Genomic DNA, 20,368 nt, shown 5'->3' with positions numbered 1-20,368 from the left:
AAAAAAAAAAAAGCAGAAATCAAAGAATTGAAAACTGAAAGACAATAAAATCAACAAACTTCAGCAAGACTGATAAAGCACAAATTACCACTTCAGAGTTTGAAGACATGAAAAGGATCATGAGGAAATACCATGACCTCTCCACACAAATTACAAATTTGACAATTTAGATGCAACAATTCAACAAAAAACACAAAGTATCACAAGTCACCCATTATAAAATAGGTAAGTAGACCCATAACTATTAAAGCAATTGTACTTTCTTCATATTCTCCTTATCCCGCCCTCCATTCTCTAGGCCTAGTTTCACAGGAAAATTCTAGTATTTAAAGGATTGAGACAAATTCTATATAGTTCTACAGGAAAATGGAAGGAGGGACATTTCCCAATTCATTTTATAAAAGTAGTATTACCCTAAAACCAAACAAAGTAGGAAAACAAACAAAAAAAAGTTACCAAAAACCTTCATGAACATACACAAAAATCATGACCAAACTCTTAGCAAACAGAATCCTGTAATAAAGGCATACCCTGGAGATATTCTGGGTTCTGTTCCATATGGCCACAATAAAGCATGTTATCACAAAGCAAAATTTTGGGTTTCCCAGTGCACATAAAATTTATAATAGTCTATTAAGTGTGCGACAGCATGTCTAAAAGTACATACCTTAAATACTTTATTGCTAAAAAATGCTAACCATCATCTGAGCTTTCAGTGAGTTGTAATCACTGATCATGGATCACCATAACAAATATAATAATGAAAAAATTTGAAATTATCGTGGAATTACCAAACTGACAGACTCACACGGAACACATGCTATTGGAAAAATGGTGCTGGGAGACTTACTTGCAGCACGGGTGCCACAAACCTTCAATTTGTATGAAAAAACAAAACCAAAAACAAACCACGCAGTTATCCATGAATCATAAAATCATGAATCATAAAAAGGTATGCCTGTACATAAAAAGAATTATATATATAATTCTATTATATCTATAAAAAGAATTATAGACCATGGCCAAACGAGGTTTAATCTAGGAATACCAGATTAAATAGGTGTAATATCCAAAAATTAAGTTATATAATTCATAACACATGAAGTTACATGATCGTATCATCAATGCAAAAAAAAGCAATGAAAATGCAATAACCCATCCATGACAAAACTGATCAAACTAGGAATAGATGGAAAAGTCTTTACCTTGATAAAGAATATAAACCAAAAGCCTATAGCTAACATTTTATTTAGATAGTGAAAGACAGAATGCTTTCCTCAGAATTCTACAAAAAAGGCAAATATGCCGGCTCTCATTATTACTCTTAAACAACATAAGGCTGGAACTTCAAGACGGTGCAGTTAAGAAAAGTAAATAAAACGCATACAAATCAAAAAGGAAGAAAACGCGCCCCAAATTGCAGGTGACATGATTGTGGAAGCAGCTGGACTATTTGATTCCTTCACCGTATTGGAAGAGGGAATCTCGAGTTTTTGCTTTTGCTGTTGTTAGTGTACCTGAAATGCCCAAACAAACCAAACAAAAAAAGGAATTCTTTTTAAATGTTTGGCATTCTTCCTAAAATAATTTTCTCACATCATGCATACTGCTTATCCAGGTATGTCTTACATTTATTATGTACGATAAACACAAATGTTCAAACTGTCAGAAATACTGTAGATTCTGGAGACCAGCTGCCAAGATTGGTATCTTGGCTCTGCTTTGAACTAACTATACTGTCACTGTGGACAAGTTACTTAATTTCTCTGCTCAATTCAATTTCCTCAATTATATAATGCTGATCAACAGTACTTACCTCAAATGTGAAAACATGTGCAAATGAGAATAGCATCTGATGTATAAAAGAGCTCAGTAAATGTTACTCCTATTGCAGATGTGTGAAATAAATGTCTCCAGTTCCCCTTCATGTCTTCTTCTAATCAAAGAATATGAACAACATGACACAAAAATTCAATGTTTGAGGAATTTCATCCAAGAGCAAGGTTACATATGACAAAAATTAGGGAAGCAAGCAAACAAAATTTGTAGTAAAGAAAATTAGTTCATATGGCAAAATATTCAACCTCACAAGTTATTTATAAAGTCCTAGTTAAAACAGCAATGAAGTACCATTTTGTAACTAGCAAATCAGAAATACTAAAACTAATAGCTAGTGCTGATTAGGCTGTGGTCAACAGGTACGTGACCTTGCTGAAAGTGTGAACTGACAGAAATGTCCTGGCAAATGATCTGCAATACATTTGAGAGTAAATAAAAAAAAAACTCCTGTCTCTTACATGTGGTATTAGACTTCCTATAATTCAGCATTTATAGCTTTGTCTCCCTCTCCTCCCACAGTGGACAAGAACTAATTGCAGATTCAATCCTTTCCTATGTTTCCCATTATATCAGTTACCTGGATGTTATCTGACATGAGAAGGAAAGATAAGAAATGTTAAAGCCAAGGCCAAGAACTAAAAGCATATATAGGTGAAGGTTAACTAGAGGAACTAAGACTCAAGTATCAAGAAGGATGTAAGGCAAAATAACATACTCAAGACCAGACTAGACCATGTGAGAGCTTTCAAGACTCAAAGTTTAGAGACACTATTCTGGTGATGTACCTAGAGATAACAGGAACTACGTACAGTAATCTTAACAGTGATTGGTAGTGCTTCTTTTGAGTTCTTAAAGGAAATTCAACCTTTTGAACTAGAAAGCAGAAGACACTAAGACATAATAAACAAATTTTGAGTTCTTTTGGTAAAACAGATGGCTCTATTTATAAATGTATCAGAATGAAGGAAAAATAAATACATTCGCATTCACCAATAGATTGTTACTGATTGGACTCTGAAAACAAGAGGAGACTTTAGATAAAGGTGGAGGGCAGCGTGCAAAACACCTTCTCCCAGGCTTCTATTAAAAAGTGGTAAGGACTTTAAAAAACTTAAGATTGCACACACCAGTTACTAAGCATATAGAAACATGATAACCAAACATCGCTAAGTCTAAATCACTGAGTCTAAATCAGGGCTCTGGCACTGTACCTTCAAAGAGCCACAAACAGCTCGTGCATGCCTAATAGCTTTTTTTTATGTTCCCTCTGTTGGTCCAGATACTTGCTTTTATAAGTCTTCCTCACCTAAATGACTTTCTTAACAACAGAAAACACACTAATATTACCGTAGGAATTAACTAATTAAAAGCTGACTATCAGCTATATTTATCCTCTAATTTCATCTGTTGCTTTGTATTTTTGATTTTACAAACAGAATTTACCACCAACCAGGTTATCTCAGGCTCCCCTGTATATATAAAAGAATTCTGTAATAAAAAAGCATTTGAAGACATGCATAAAATCACAATCCACAGTAATTGGACGACAGTTAAACTAATTGAGAGGAATCTACGTATTTATAAGTGATTACATAAAGGAAGAGAAGATATGGGTTAAGTAACAACATCACATTTTTACATAAATAAGTAAAGTCCAAGTTCTTTATGTTTAAAATATAGGTCAAGGTGAAGGAGTAAATTTGTTCTTTTAACTTCCAGATGTGGTCATTTGGGTCCTTTTGCCTTGGATGTAGTTTCCTTTGGAATCTTTCCATTTTGACATTGAGTAAATCTGGTTACTGTAGAAACACCATCCACAAACTTGGTTTTGAAAAGGACATTTGCATTGTTGAACATACCCTCCTTTAGTGACACAACAATGAACTTAAGGGAAAAAGGAAAAAAAAAAGCATAAAAGATACTTTTTGTAATGTGAAGAAATGCACTCCTATTTGTATTCTGGGGTTAAGAACTTTCTGGAGATATTCTGATTTTGTTATTTCTTTCAGAGCTTAGCTCGAAGCAAATGCACCATCCTCAACTGCAAGTGAAAAACAGTTCTAATACTGGGCACCTAGATGAATTCTAGCTTTTTGTATCTGGGTTTTAAGAGTCTCTTAATTTGACTTTGAGTGCTTCATTACCCAGGTTTACTACTTCCTACTGGTGACTGCTTGTTGCTGTCCTCTGCAGCTGGCATCACTGTTTTGTTGCTAACTCTAAATGCCCTGGTGAAATATCTTTCTCTGTGATATTTTAAGAATATCAAAGAAGGCTACAAATTCCTACAAGCACTACCACTAGCTCAAATGGAACATTTACAAAATTAAGAAAAGGTATCATTCACTGTTACCTGCTAAAAAGACTACCATAATACTATAGTCTGTGATAACTATGATAAGTGAAGCCCCCCAGAGTTGTACGTTGCATTATCTATATAACCATATGTGGCAGCCCCAGTGCCTGCAGCAACAGTTCCATAAAAACAAACTATTCCTAAAGGGGCTTTTCTCTATTTCTTTTCTTCTATTTCATTAGGAAAAATGATGAGTACTCCCATCAAGCACCACAGGATTTTCTGATTTCCTAGAACAGTCTTGCTTTGATTGTGTGTCCTAGGATAGTTAGCTAGAGAAAATAATATTAACCATAAATTAATTCCAAATTATGAAAAACTTAGATTCTTCCTTATGGTACAGTCAACAATGGTAATGCCTGGCTCCCTCTTTAATAGGAAACCAAACCTTTTTTTCCTTCAATATCCACTTGAATGGAAGTATATGTAAATATTCAGTATATATATTTAAAAAGAGATACAAAATGCTTTAATATTTCTCAACCCTAAATATCTTAGTGTTGGCCATTACTAAAGAATAGTTTTAGAAGAACAAATACTAAAACTATGACAGAGACATTTTTTCTGGTTCTTACCTGAGAATGTGTGAAATGAGTACGCAGCATCTGTCCAATATTCTGGGTGTGAGAAAGGTCCAAGGCTGCATCCACCTCATCCAGGATATAAATTGGAGCAGGTTTGAAGAGGAGCATGGACAATATTAATGACAAAGCTACTAACGACCTGCAAAAAAAGACCAAAAGAAAAGTTATCAAGACGTGACTTTACCACTCTTTACCAAAACACTGAAGCAAATTTGCTATCCTCTTACTATCCAATAGTGCAGGCTTAACTGAAGTTTCAAACGTCAACACTTAACGTTTTTTAAACTGGTTCTTTTATTTTACCTTTTCCTTTTTCCTCTTCAAAGAGTTTTATTTTGAACAGGTTTATATTCTTTCCAATCAAAGAATTGGGATAAATGGCACTTCTCCTTAAGGAAAGATGGTAAGTATTTTCTTTCCTTCCCCAATTGCTGTTAGATGCCTAGGTAGCAGGGGAGTGAGGGCTATATACTTACTGGTTAAGACAACAGCTATTGTCTTGGTGAAACTGTAACGGGTTTAGGTGCCTCTTTCAAACTTTCACTATGCAAGCACTTAGGAGTATACATATACACACACGCACACACCAATATCCGTTTTTTATTGGCACCATTTAAGAGTAAGTTGTATAGATTATGGCCCGTTACTTCCCAGTGTCAGAAGTTCAAACAATTACTATGTGATGCTTAATTTTGTATGTCAACTTAGCTGGATCACGAAGTACTCATATATTTGACTAAACTTTATTTCTCGGTTTGTCTGTGAGGGTATTTCTGGGTTATATCTGCATCTGAACTGGAATACACAGTAAAGCAGTTTGCCCTCTCCAGCTGGGTGGACACCCCATTGCCTGCTTAAGGACTCAATAGTAAGAAAGGCAGAGGAAAGAATTTGTTCTTTCCTGCCTCATTACTTGAGCTGGGACATGGATATTCAGCCTCAGTGCTCCTGGTTCTCAGGCCTTCACACCCAGACTGAATTATACCACTGGCCCTCCTGGGTTTCCAGCCTGCAGACAACAAACTGTGGGACTTTTCAGCCTCCACAGTAAGATGAGCCAATTCCTTATTAAAAAAGAATCTCTTCATACACATACACACCCTACTGGTTCTGTTTCTCCGGAGAACCCTAATAATACACCTTACTTAAAATTTGTAGTTAGTCAGATTCTATAGGTCCTCTTTAGTTCTCTTCTAGCTAACCATCCCCTGTAACTGTAGGTGGTTTTGTTCTAATCTGGTATTAACAATCATAATTCTTATATTTTTTTCTTAAAAAAAAAAGTTTTTTCAATGTTTAAGGTGAAACCAAAATTTCTAGCAAAGGCAATGAATGAAACAGTGCCAATAAAAAATAGTGAGACTGACATCTACCACCATAGAGGGGAGCTGAGGTCATTCAAGCAACCTAAAATTATTTTTCCTTGGCTTTCTCTGTGCCAAATGCTTAAGACACTGAGTTTTCTTTCAAACTTATCTTTCAGAAAAAAAAATCTCACCAAGAGTTAAACTACTGTGCTGGATATACATCTAAAACAGTGGTATATATGTAGAAATAATTTCATATCATCTTAATCATGGAAATAATTTTCAGGTCCCAATAAAATAAGCATACATTTGTGTTCCTCTAAACATTTTCTAGGACTTCAGCAAAAAAAAAATGTTAGACACTGGGATCTGAACTATGGAATTCAATTTTAACAGTCACCAGAAGATGTTTTATACTGTTAAAATATTTAGGAATCTTAATCATAATGAAATAAATCAAGGGACCACTATTCTAATCATAAAAATGACAAAGGTTTTCACAAGAAAAATGAACAGGTCTTAGTATTTTCTACATACATTAAGAGTTACATGATGGCATCATAGGGCACGTGAGAAAATTTAAGGACTAGAATTGCACATCCTCAAGGGAAAAAATACAAAGTAACTAACCATCTTTAATTATGTGAATACCCACAATTTCTCTCTCAGGAGGTTTTAATTATTTGGCTCTCTGCAGCAGGTGAGGAATTAGGCCACATGACCTAAGTTTCTCTTTAGTATGCTGATTGTCTGAATCACTATGCAAGGCTTGGAAAAACTTCCCTGAAGTCTAGAACATGCTATTTCCAACACTATTCATTCCTTTATGTAGATCCAAGTTTTCTTCTGGTATCCTTTTCCTTTCACCTGAAAACTTTAACTTGCACAGTTCTGCTGGGATCAAACTCCTCCAGCTTTTGTTTTTCTGAAAAAAATATATTGACTTCAATTTGAAGAATATTTTGATTAGACAGAATTCTTGGTTGACATGTTTCTCTTTTAGCACTTTCTAGATGTTGTTCCAGATTTCTGGCTTGCATAATTTTTAACAATAAGCCTGAAGTTATTTTTATCTTTGTTCCCTGCCATGTAATATGTCTCTTTACCTTTGGCTGTTTTAAGATTTTTCTAATCACTGGCATATAAAAACCACAATTTCATATAACATACTCTGCTATATTATTGTATTTGTGTGGAGGAGGGGAGGGGCAGGGGATGTGTTTATCCTACTAAGGATTCACAGAAACGAAGATTGTGGGTTTACAGAACTCATCAAATTGGGAAAATCTGGGGTAACTATTTGAAGTATTTTTCTGTTTTGCCTCTTCCTCTGTTTTTGGAGCTCCAAATACATGTATGTTAGCTGGTGTGATGGTCAGTGAAGCTCTATTTTTAGAGTTTTCTGTTTTCTCACTTTAGCTTTAATAGTTTCTATTTTCTGTGTCTTCAAAGTCATTTAGGTTTCTTTTACACTGTCTAATCTGTTAATGTCATGTGGTGAACTTTGACTTCTGGGCATATTTTGTATATCCAGAAAGTCTAATAGGTTCTTTTTTCCCTGTAATTCTTGGAAATAATTAACATAATTCTGTAACTTCCTTGTCTTCGATTTTTATCACCTGTCATTTCTAGGTCTCTTTCCAATGAATACTTTTTCTTTAGGCTATGAGCCACATTTTCTTGATTTCTGTCCAGTACTTTTTATCAGATGCCAGATACTGTGTTATGTTAGAGTCTCAAGGTACATGAGGATCAGCTTGCTCTCTTAAAGGTATGCGATGCACTTTCCTTTCACCTCAGGGACAGTACAGACTGAATACTAAGTTGGGGCCTCCCAAAATTCTGTTTCTTTAATTTAGTGAGACCACTTTAGTGAGGCTTTGTGTGGATTCCCCTCCATGCACTTGCAAACCAGAAACTTCTCCTACAGAGAAATCTGGGATGAACACTGAGCTCAGCGCTTTTGTTTCACTGCACTCAGGTATCATATTCATTTCCCAAAGTCTAAAAGCAACTGTTTTTCATATATTTTATCTAGTTTTCTAATCACTTATCCTTATTTCTCCTTTGTTGCCTACTATCTTAAAGGTTTATTTATTTCAGAGTGAGCATGCACATGCATGCAAGCAGGGGAAGAGGGAAAGAATCTCAAGCAGACTTCCCGCTGAGCATGGAGCCCAACTCGAGGCTCAATCCCATGACCCTGAGATCCTGACCTGAGCCGAAATCAAGAGTTGGACAATCAACCAACTGAGCCATCCAGGTGCCCCGTTGCCTACTATTTTAATCAAAAGTTCTTAAAAACAAGCAAACAAACAAAAAACCTGCATTCTTACAAATTAAGCTCTTAAATCCTACATGTAAAGATTACCTACCAATTTTCAATTTTGTTTAGCTTAACTCTGAGCGGATAGATTATAATAAAGTAAGAGGAATGAGAAATTGTAATACTTCAAAGGGATTACTCACCTCTGACCACCACTAAGTTCAGTTAGGTTTTCTTTCCAAGTATTTCCTAAAGCAACCTTGAACTCCAGACCATCCAATACAGTTTGCCCCTCTGGTGGTGCAAGCATAGCATTAGCACCAGGCAAAAGAGTAGAAAAAATAGACCCAAAGTCCTTGTTCACCTGGATTAAAAAAAAAAACAAAGATTATTCTTGGAAAGCCTTCTATAATATTTTAATCAAATGTTGGTAACTGGATCTTCAATCTGTATCTGCTACTAACTCAGGTTTTGACATATTATAGCCCATATGACAAATCTGGCCATGCCCATTCATTTACATATTGTCTAAGGCTGCTAGCACTAAAATAGTAGTCTAGTAATTACAACAGAGACTATACGGCTCACAAAGCCAGAAATATTTATTACCTGCCCCTTTACAGAAAAAATTTACTAAACTCTGCTCTAACTTCCAATGGGAACTAAAGGCTATACTTCTAACTCTACCATGAAATTCTGACTTTTGTAAGCTGTATTATAGGAATCTTCAGAGACATACAACTATATGACAGGAGACTCAAGCTGCAGTTGGGAGAGGCAGAAATAAAAAATTCTTTTTGGCATTAACATGTTCTCTTATAAAACTTGTTTCAGTTAACCTTAAAAAGCCTAAAATCAAGGCGAAGTCTAGGAAAAAAAGAGGCATGAAATCAAACCACCAGATCTGGTCAAGGTGTCGAATGGTCCTTTCCTGTATGCTTCTTCTCAAAGAAGTTGTCAAAAGACAGGAACAGGACTGGACCCCAATAGAAAAAGGCTAAAGAAGCTGTTTGACTTATCTCCATCAAGCCACAGTAGATTACCTAGAGATTTAGGGTCAATTTTTAATTGTAACTGGGTAATTTTTGTGCATACACATTTGATCAATGATTTAAGAATTTGGTCATTTGTCTTTGAATATATAACTAATAATCTTAGAATTCAGCAAATTTGAATGTGTGCATACACAGGCACAAACCCATGAGGATCTGACCGTCATGTTCTCTAGAGAAATCTCCAAATTCAAGTGCTTGAAGAGATCTAGATACATAAAATCAGAATATACAGATTTATTAAGGAATATAGTTTTTCTAAATTATTTTAATAAACATATAATGTATTTTTATCCCCAGGGGTACAGGTCTGTGAATCGCCAGGTTTACACCTTTCACAGCACTCATCATAGCCCATACCCTCCCCAATGTCCATATCCCTACCACCCTCTCCTGTTCCCCCTCCCCCCAGCAACCCTCAGTCTGGTTTTTGAGATTGAGTCTTTTATGGTTTGTCTCCCTCCCGATCCCATCTTCTTTCATTTTTTCTTTTCCTACCTCCCCCCAACCCCCCCACATTGCATCTCCACTTCCTCATATCAAAGAGATCATGATAGTTGTCTTTCTCCAATTGACTTATTTCGCTAAGCATAATACCCTCTAGTTCCATCCACGTCGTCGCAAATAGCAAGATTTCATTTCTTTTGATGGCTGCATAGTATTCCATTGTGTATATATACCACATCTTCTTTATCCATTAAGGAATACAGTTTTAAGAGCAATTGCATACATGCTGAGTAACATCCTACACCAAGTTAATAGGTTGTAGTTTTATCTGGGGTAGATTTCTAAAGTTAGGTGAGGTTCATCATAATGGAGAGGTCTTTTTTGGGATGATAAAGACAGCAAAGTATTTATGAATACCTTTGGTTCTTTTTCTTTAATTTTTTGGCCAGGCAATAGAAAAGCACTAAACAGAGGATTAAAACAGTGGACTACTACTAAACCCTGAACATGACTATGGATCCCATGGGCAAATTCCTCCAAAGGGTAAGAGAAATATATCAGTTAATGCGCAGAGATGAATATGGCCCTATACAAGACAAAAAATGCACTACATTCACTGACAGATATAAGGTGAAATGTAATCAAATTCTGAAAATCCAATATGGTTAAGAAGGAAACAGAAAAATAAACACAGCCAATGCTGTAACTACTCTGGCTTTCTGTATCCAGTGTGCTAGAAGCTAGAAGGAAATATAAAATGCTGAAAATAATACTACTTACCTCAACAGGTTATTGTGAGGATTAAATGAGAAAATATGAGAATAGTACCTGACATATAAGCACTCAATAAATTTACCTGCTTTGAGAGAACCCTGGAAATTGGGGGAACATCAATTTGAAGGATAAATTTGTATTTGTACTAAATCCAGGAACCATGGGGAAAAAACAAGAGACAAAACCTTTCAGATCCAGTGTTAAATCCATATTTATACAAGAATAATGGGACCAACTTTTTGCATGCATTTTAAAAAAGCAACCACCAAAGGGAGATGGAACACTGAAAATAAGTTATAAAGTAGTAAAAACAAGGTGACTGAAAAGGATAATTGTGCTGCCATTACTGAAAATGAAGTTTTCAGAATTCTGATAATTACAGAATTAAAAAAGCAAAAAAGCAAGATGCCCAATTAAATCCTAGAGGCACAGAATTGTTAAAGTACCAAACAGCACAGTAACTATATTTGGAATCTCTTGGCTGAGTCTTTTGCTACGATAGATACAGGAAAACTTCCACGTAAGAGGCTAAGGAATTATCCTAAAGGAGACAAAAACATGCAGCCAGGGAAGCAGAAATACTAGTCAAGAATCTTGAAATCTGCCAAAGTTGTCATAATACAAAATAAAAAAGGTACTTGGGATTTTGCTGAATGACAGTCCAGTGAAAGAATCCTAAACTTCCTTGCTTTCTGCCCAATTTTTTAAGGGCAACAAGGGCGACAGCAGTTAGAAACTAAAGGCAGTTTTAACTTTGATTCTATTTTAGGAAAAGAGAATTCCAGTTTTTTCACCTTGGGCTATATGATCTTAGGCTATTTCAACTTCCTAAGCTTTGATTTTTTTCATCTGTAAAACATGGATGGTTAACTATCAGTTACAGGATTATTAACATACAAAATGCTTTGCTAAAAATGTATAGAATGCATAATTATGAATTCTGAAATGTAATTAATAACTTGTAATTGGTAAACAATATGCCAATCTTGTTAGAGAAATGTTCTGAGAAGGAGTATTTGATCTCTGTCAGCCTGGGCAAGAGAAACCAAGGAAGTTAGAACCAAAGGGGGCCGTCCTTGGGAGGTGCTTTCCAACAATTAGAGCTTCCCTAGTGCAAAACTGAAACTGCTTCCAGCTTCAAGCAGTGGGATATGGCAGATATTGGACAGAATCTAAGGTTTCAGACAAATGGCATCTCCTTTGACAGTAACATAGACATGGAAACAAAGTTAAAAATGAAAAATAAAGAAATCTAAAAAGTTAGAAATTTAACCTAGGAACCAAAGAAGTAGACTGTCAGAGTATGATGGAGGGACACAAACTTACCTTTGCAAATCGGTAGCAGTCAAGTCCAAAAGGACAGATAGATTTAAAAGTCTAGAAGGTCTTAACTAAGGCATGAGTGTGTACCTCAATCAAACATAAATCAGCCATCTTAAATTCATCTCCGTGTATAAACCTGACAATATTCTTCATCCTTGCCTCATATAAAATAAATGATAATATTTTTGTTCAAATACCTTTTGCCAAGCAATATTCAGGGCTTGGTTTTTCTTCTGGTCAAGGTCTTCTATAGTTGCAAGGATTTTGGATTTGTCATTTTCTACGATTCTCTTCTTCTTCATCAAGTCATTATACTAGTAAGATAAAAAGCATACTTAAAGGAAAAATATAAAATTTTCTTTACATTCTAGAATTCAGTCAGGAAAAGAGATTTAAGTTTTTATATATTAATATATACTCCTGTTTACCAGAAAAATAAACTGTATTAAGGGTCATAATGTAAACCAAATCATGAAGAAAGTAATAAATATATCACCTATAGGTAAAATTTAGTTGCTATTATTGAGAATTTATAGAACAAGCTAAATATTTTGATTCCACTAATACTTCCACCAGATCTTTCTAGTAGCCAAGGTAAAAAAGGAAGTGTGTCATATGTATAAACTCAAAAGTAGCCCTGCATGCTTTCCTCTTAAGGTCAGTCTAAGCAGTGACACATAAGTTCAACTCCTCATCATGATATATGAGTCCTACATAATTCAGCCCTTCTTTCTGACTTTTTGGCATCCCACTCCTCGCCCTGATCCAGCGATATGGTCTTTTTTTCAGTTCCTTGAACATAATAAGCTCATTACAGCCTTCTAGCCCCTGCATTGTTCTCCCTTCCCAGAATGCTCTTTCTCTGTATCTGACATAATTGGTGCCTCAAATTTCAGCTCAAACATCACATCTTCAGAGTGGTCTTTTCCTGGTTTATGTGGTAACTCACTGAAAAAAAAAAAAACTGAGGGAGGCTGCAGAGGGATAATTACACCTTGAGTAGCAGCAGAACTTTCTAAAAGTCTTCTTAACTCATTTCTCCTCAAAGCCTAAGAGGAGGCTCCAAATTCTTCCTCAAAAATTCCAGTCAGTCCTGCTCGCTCCCTTGCTGTCTTTCTGCTTTATGCCCAAGCTCCTAAAACCTCCTCTCTACAATTTCCTCTTATTTCTTGCGTAATTCCATGTAGTTTCTTATTTGAACAGACACAAAATACAACAAAAAAGGCCATCTTACTTAACAAAAGAGCTTTCCCTCTGGTAAGGAAATGGCAGGTGGAGAATTCTTTTAAAAAATATTAGACCAGTTATCCTTATCTAATAAGAGCAAACAAGTGAATAAGTTTCATGATGATATGCAGTTCAAATTCAGACTGAAGATTTTCCTCCACAAATATGGCATATATTGCAAAGTTTTAATGGAGAAATAAAAATCAGCCGGAACATTTTATAGATAGATCACAACATGAGCATTATTAGCCTATTTGGTATCTAACACAATATAGATTCTTTGTAGATACTAATGTCAATAACAATTACCAAAAAACCCCATTATAGCAAAACTTCTTAAAGGTAATTGAGTTCATAAGCATTACCACTTTTAAAGACCTCTCATAACTCTGTGATACAAACTCAAACAGAATTTTGCAAAATTAAAGAAGGTATAGGGCATAATATAAAATTACTCAGAGGGCTTTCCTATAGAGCTGTCAAGAATACAGACTGCTTTCCCCTGTGGATTTTTCTTTTAACATGTCAGACTAGAGAAGTTTTGTCGGGGTGGGGAGATGGATAACATTATCAAGTAAGTGAGCATTAAAAAGAGAAGATGCTGCTGGACATACAGATTAGTAGAGGAGTGCTTATGCATATAACACTATTAGTCATTACTTGTGTAATGATTCTATTATACCCTAGAGTCAAAAGGAAGACAATAGCTATGGAATGACTGGTAAGGAGGCAGACAACAGAGTGCACCTTATTTTTCAAAGCCCTTTCAAGGCAAGTGAAAGAAAGATTAGAAAGTGAGAAGTTAACCAGAACAGAAAGTATAGTTTTTATTTACACCAAGAATAAGAAAAGGGTAGAATATGTTCATGGAAAAACCAATAGAAAACTTATATACAACAGAATATATAAATAATTGATGATGCAAAATAATAAGAAAAGAACTGAAAAGGGAAAAACAGAAATTAATTTAGTATGAAGGGCATCAAGAAAAAGATTTCCTCCATTAACTACTGCTGGGGTCAGAGGGAGCCATCAAAGCTACTCAGGTGGCCAGACAGTCAAAGGAAAAGGACTTACCCGCTCTTCAGCTTCTGTCAGAACATTCATAGCTCTCATGTTGACATTTCTCCCCAGTTTCTCCTTCATTTCTTGCAACTTCTGAAGTCTCTGACCAGCTTCTTTGGGGTTGTTGGTTTTGAAATCATAGGCACTATTAGGTTGCCCAAAGAGGTGTTTCTCTGTATTAATCCAGTCATAGTCTTTCAGCATTTTAGAGACCTAGCCACAGAGGTTAATAGAAGCATCTATCATTGTTTACAAATAGACATTTAAAAACCAGTTTCGTGGGGGTGCCTGCCTGGTCAGTTGATTGAGCCTCTGACTCTTGGTTTTGACTCAGGTCATGATCTCAGGGTCTTGGGCTCCAAACTCAGCAGGGAGTCGGCTTGAGGATTCTCTCCCTCTCCCTCGCCCCTCCCTGTGCTCATGCTCTCACATAAATCTTTTAAAAAAAGGTTAAGTACTTAGTAATTTTAAGTTAATGACTCATTTACAAAAACTGAGGTTTATTGTTAACAGGAAACCTATACTAAGTATGAATTTTTTTTCCTGGAGGATATTCTCAAAAAAAAAGATCTTCCTATTACTTAAGCCTCAGAAGAAGAGCCAGCAGCTCACACATATTTATAGAAAGCATATGTAAAATACCTCCATTAGAATGAAATATAACCCAGATAAGCCTCCTTCAGATTTTACTAAACTCAATCAATTGCTTCAAAAACAACTTGTAAAAGTTAAAATTCTTATAGAAATACTTAAGTCTTAGATTTGGTAAATTTGTGGAAGCCTAATTCTGACTGACTGACAATTTTGAGAATTATTAAATAAAAAACCGCCCTAAACAATGACTATTCTCTTAGCCACGCTCTTTTGACAAGGCATAGAAATGTACTTTATATACTATAAATAGTTAAAAATTTTAAATTATAGTGCTTAAGGAAGACTTTCTTCTACTAAAATTGTTTAAGGTTGGTTGGTAGAATCTAATCCTTGTCAATTTATTTATCCTTACTAATTCCATGAGTACAGTCTCACCTCCAGGCTCCAAAGATGATCATTTCCAGTCTGCCTTCCCTGCTGATCTGTAAGCTCTATGAAGGCACTCTGGGTACGTTTTGCTTATCCTTATCTTTAGTGCCTGGCCTACTATCTGATACTAATTGGTATGCAATAAATACTTGGTAAACTACATACTTCAAAAATTCCTTGACTTTTTAGCAGTTCCACTTGTGAATCTCCTTTTCACTTCCTTAACTATATAAATAAAATCCCCCAACAATCACCACTACTGGCATTTTCAATTATAAAAAATTATTAACAGTAATATTAACATTGGTAATATTTCAGTGAATCCACTAATACCAGGCTACCAGGCTAATGGAAATAAGTAATAACAAAATATTAGGATATTAATGATGTGACTATAAAAGAATACATATTTTTTAAACTAAGTCATGAGGGGTGCCTGGATGGCACAATCGTTAAGTGTCTGCCTTCAGCTCAGGTCTTGATCCGAGGGTCCTGGGATCGAGCCCCACACTGGGCTGCCTGCTCAGCGGGGAGCCTGTTTCTCCCTCTCCTGCTCCCTGCTTGTGTTCCCTCTCTTGCTGTATCCCTTTCTGTCATATACATAAAATCTTTAGTAAAAATTTGAAAAATATACTAAGTCATGAACCTGAACAGGCACACATGGCTTTTTCAGAGGGTGGGGTGACTGTTCTGTATGTTCTTTTTTGAAGTTAAATCTCTTCTACTTTTAAGGTGCTAAAGAAGATTTAAAAGGGAACAAACTTCAACATTCATCAGAAAACATGAAAGGTGAATTACTAAGATTTCATGCATGCAGCCTCTTAAGTAATGAGTTTCTGCAAAAGCATGTATTCTCTTTAAAGTATTTAAGACACTGTGTTACATAGAAGGAAGAAACTTTTAAAGAGTGACCCAAAAAACGGAGATAACCTTAAAAAGATAGCTGCTTAGCAAAACATCAGATTTCAGATGAGGCTGCAAAACTGACAGTACTGATCCTCACAAGGACATCCGGAAGCCAATTAAGTCCTCATTTTAGAAGTTGCCTGTATATATATTTTGGTGAGTTTTTAATTCATTTTGAAATAAGGTAAATAATATATATTATCACTACTAATATAGTAATAGTTCTATGAATATTTGGGGATTAAAAAACGGTCAGTTCCATGGGAGACCACTATTTGGTAAAAACATCTTGCAGATAGGGATAAGTACCTGAAATTTAGAAACAAAATATTTATGCCATTTGGTGAAAATGAACATTGCTGAGAAGCTATTTAAATAGCTGTAAGCATCAAAATTCTGTTACACAGCAGTTTTGCCATTTACACTGAATTCTTCATTGAACAGTTTACCAGAATATTTCAACAGCTCAGAAGCAAAAATCTGATTATGGGTAAAAATAAACAACACAGCATGCCTTTGCAGCAGCATCTTCAGCTTCCCGTTTATGTTTGCTGATGTTGTGGTCCAGTTCCTTAATTTTAAGCTGAGAATCATTGTTTTGTTCCTTATGTGTTGCTACTTCAGCATATTTAGCTTTAATTACGTTGTCTTGGGCTGTTATCACTTCTTTTTGCTTGGTCACCTCTTCTTGAGCTTTATTTACAGATTCCTGAAACATAATTTGAAAACAACATATAGCAAAGTAATATGGACGTATTTTTAGTTTATTAAAAGATCACCAAACAAACTTTTGGGTAATTGGGATTGTGATTATAAGCAGATGGTCACCTAACCCTCTACATATTATATCCCTGTTAAAATGACTAATTTACATACGGGAGAAAACTTGTTCTACCAGTAGTAATAAGATGCAGTGTTCATTCTGGAAGCAAAAAAGTTTCTACTGGATACAGCTTAGTTGGGATCAACTTGCAGGGGGGAGGAGGGACTATAGGAATCTAACTTTTGAAGTCTCAGAAAAGTGGCATTTTTTTGGTAGTTAACAGGAAGATATGACAGATCCCCACATATCATTTACCAGGAGGGGGAGAATGTTGGCTGGGGCTTTCTACTTTTCCCTTCAACAGATATAAGCCATATTTACCAGTGACAATTGAAGGTAATAATGTTTGGTTCTAGCATAGGGGTCAAAAGAGAAAAATAAAAGAGAAACTTTTTTGAACAGATAGGTCTGTGGCACAAAGACAAACTTTTTTGCTTTGACTTTTATTATCCCCCTACTTCCCGAGGTTGAAGCTATTCTATCTCCAAAGTGGTAATTATAACTGCAATTCAGTCTGTCACCAAACCCTTCCCCCAGAAACTCCTTTGCTTCATTCTAGATCTTAAAAGAACTCACAGAAATGTCTAAACCAAAAAAACCTAGTTCAACTCATATATAGGTAAAAACCTAAGTAGGACAACCTGCTACAAGCCTCTAAATAAGAATGGTTCTTCAAGATGAAATGCACAAATAAGGGCACGTGAGTGGCTCAGGGGGTTGGGCCTCTGCCTTCGGCTCAGGTCTCAGATCTCAGGGTCCCGGGATCAAGCCCCACATCGGGCTCTCTGCTCAGCGGGGAGCCTGCTTCCCCCCCTTCTCTGCCTGCCTCTCTGCCTACTTGTGATCTCTGTCAAATAAATAAGTAAAATCTTTAAAAAAAACCACACACACACAAATAAAAAATTTAGTGACTTTTTATTAATGCTCATTAGGAAATGATCATTTTGAGCAACAAAAATAATGTTATGCTCGGGTTACTGAATGTGCTCAAAGTGCTTTAATTTCCTTATAATGTTTAATCTGTGTCATTAGAGGTCTTTTGAGGAAGGAAAATAAATCATGGCATTCATACAAAAACCTAAAGGTATTTTAGCTTTTTGAAACCTTTGAAGAACAAGAAAAGAAAGTGAAAAATACTCTGGTGATATTATCCAAAGGGAAAAATAACAGACATGGGTTTATTAACTACTACCATATCTAAAAAAAAAACATGTTTATGAAGATTCCCTCATGCCTACAGGTTAAAAATTGCCTTGCAGGGGTGTCTGAGTGGCTAAGTAGGTTAAGCGTCTGCCTTCAGCTCAGGTCTTGATCCCAGAGTCCTGGGATCAAGGCCTGCATTGGTCTTCCCACTCAATGGGGAGCCGTGGGGAGCCCTGCTTTTCCCTCTCCTCTGCAGTTACCCCTGCTTATGCTTGCTTTCTCTCAAATAATAAATCTTTAAAAAAAAATTGCATTGCAGTTTTGACTATTTTAGTCTTTTTTTTATAATAAGAAGTCTGTCACTAAGGTTGAACAGAAATGAAATTTTCATTTTGTCTAATTAGTTAGTAAGCAATTTCTTTTCATAGCCTCCTGGGAGTGTCCTTTGATACTCTTATCAAGGAAAGGAAACAATTTAGAATGCAGAGCCTGAAAGAACCACCATTTTAAACTTTCCCATAAAGAGAAATGGAAATAGGTACATGTTCTGACTTTGACTTTATTTAGATTGAGAATGGAGTAGCTAATTTATTTTCACATTTATCTTTAGAAACATGTATCTAATTTTTAAAAAAATTCTATAACATCATGTCCACGAAAGACAGCAGAAAATATGGAAGGCTAAAATGAAAAATACGAGATTAAGACAAATCAGAAAAAAACTAGATACTTTTAATTAAAACTAAAATTTACTTTGGAGGCAAAATAGAAACTGAAGAGAAACGAGAAAATTTAATAAGCAACACAAAAACACAAAGCTGAGAAGCATTTTTTTATCTCTTAATTTCAAAGAATAAAAACTGTTATTCTATTGATTTGTCAAGGTGTTAAAAACAAAAAAAATTTGAATTTAGTCACGAAGAGAATGAAGACGAAAGGCCTACTTTCCAAATCATCATATGCTACAATTAAAACAATCATTTCAAAGGAAAAACATAAAAGAAAATGTAGACGTAGATGACACAAGGCAGGCAAAAACCTCACAGTGAAGATCAAATGAATGAAACTCCCTTTTTTTTTTTTTTTTTTTTTATTTAGTTATTTTGACAGGCAGAGATCACAAGTAGGAAGAGAGGCAGGCAGGGAGAGAGAGAGGGAGAATCAGGGCTCCCTGCTGAGCAGAGAGCCCAACATGGGGCTCGATCCCAGAACCCTGGGATCACGACCTGAGCCGAAGGCAGAGGCCTTAACCCACTGAGCCACCCAGGTGCCCCTGAAACTCCCTTTTTGAAAGCTATCTACATTCAGTTAACATGAAAATCAAGGATATCATTTACCAACAGTATCAACAGCAACATGACTGAAAAATCCAGCAACATGGTGACTACCGTCAGTAATACTGTACTGTACATTGAAAAGATCGTAAAAGAGAGAATAGATCGTAAAAGTTCTCATCAGAAGGAAAAAAACTCATAACTGTGCAGTGGTGGATGTCAACTAGACTCATTGGGGTGGTCATTTTGCAATATATACAAATAAATCATTAGGCTGTATCCTTGAAACTAATACCTATCAATTATACCTCAATATGAAACAAACAATTCAAAGTCAAAATCAAAGAAAGGGGGACAAGAGAATAGCCAATATTCATGACAGACAATCTCTAATAAAGACCTACCCACTATGAATTTGCGGATGACAGAATATCATGTGAAATCCCCTCAGCCCTAAATCCATCCTTTACTTCCCCGCTTCTGATATCAGAACATTTCTCCCCCACCAGCATCAACTGTAGTAAGCCTCACCAGTAAAGGATACTGTAGGGAAACTGTAGAAAGAGGCTTTACATCCCAGTTCTGGCATGCTTTTCTCAAAGGTAAGTTTGTCAGTGCCAGGGCCAGGAGCTTGCACGGCTGCCCTGACATCCAGCAGAGGGGCAAAGGGGAGCAGGGCTTTGCAGCATGTTCACATGGCCAATTTCCCCTGACATCCCATGTGGCATTTCCCTATGGATGGCTTCACCGTGTCAGCAAACTTCACCACCAGGGGGCCACAGTTATGTCTTCTCTAACTAGATCTGGTTTTCAGCCCTACAAATACAATGAGGCTCTTTGCCAAATTTGTTCCTTCCATGGATGCACTCACTCAGCCCTTTGGGTGGTAATGGCTATTCCCCATATCTGCTGTTCCTATGATCACTTAGCATTCTCTCTACTCTTTAGTGATCAATCCC

General features: G+C 36.0%; 1 protein-coding gene across 1 annotated transcript in view; it reads right to left on the bottom strand.

Annotated features, from left to right (window-relative positions):
- Window positions 1-1,239: 1,239 nt before the first annotated feature.
- The window catches only part of SMC2 (structural maintenance of chromosomes 2), a 62,294-nt gene continuing 43,165 nt past the window's right edge, over window positions 1,240-20,368 (bottom strand). Inside the window, exons 20-25 of the mRNA XM_080820127.1 lie at window positions 16,684-16,878; window positions 14,253-14,453; window positions 12,146-12,262; window positions 8,556-8,716; window positions 4,771-4,918; window positions 1,240-3,723 (exon numbers count right to left, since the gene is read on the bottom strand). Of these exons, the coding sequence (XP_080676253.1) occupies window positions 3,565-3,723; window positions 4,771-4,918; window positions 8,556-8,716; window positions 12,146-12,262; window positions 14,253-14,453; window positions 16,684-16,878 (981 nt within the window). The 3' untranslated portion in view covers window positions 1,240-3,564. The remainder of the gene's footprint in view (window positions 3,724-4,770; window positions 4,919-8,555; window positions 8,717-12,145; window positions 12,263-14,252; window positions 14,454-16,683; window positions 16,879-20,368) is intronic.

This window comes from Martes martes, assembly GCF_963455335.1.
Source record: "Martes martes genome assembly, chromosome: 12".
In the NCBI taxonomy this organism is placed as follows: Eukaryota; Metazoa; Chordata; class Mammalia; order Carnivora; family Mustelidae; genus Martes; species Martes martes.
The sequence above is the reverse complement of the archived record's forward strand: the minus strand, read 5'-3'. Positions and strand labels throughout refer to the sequence as shown.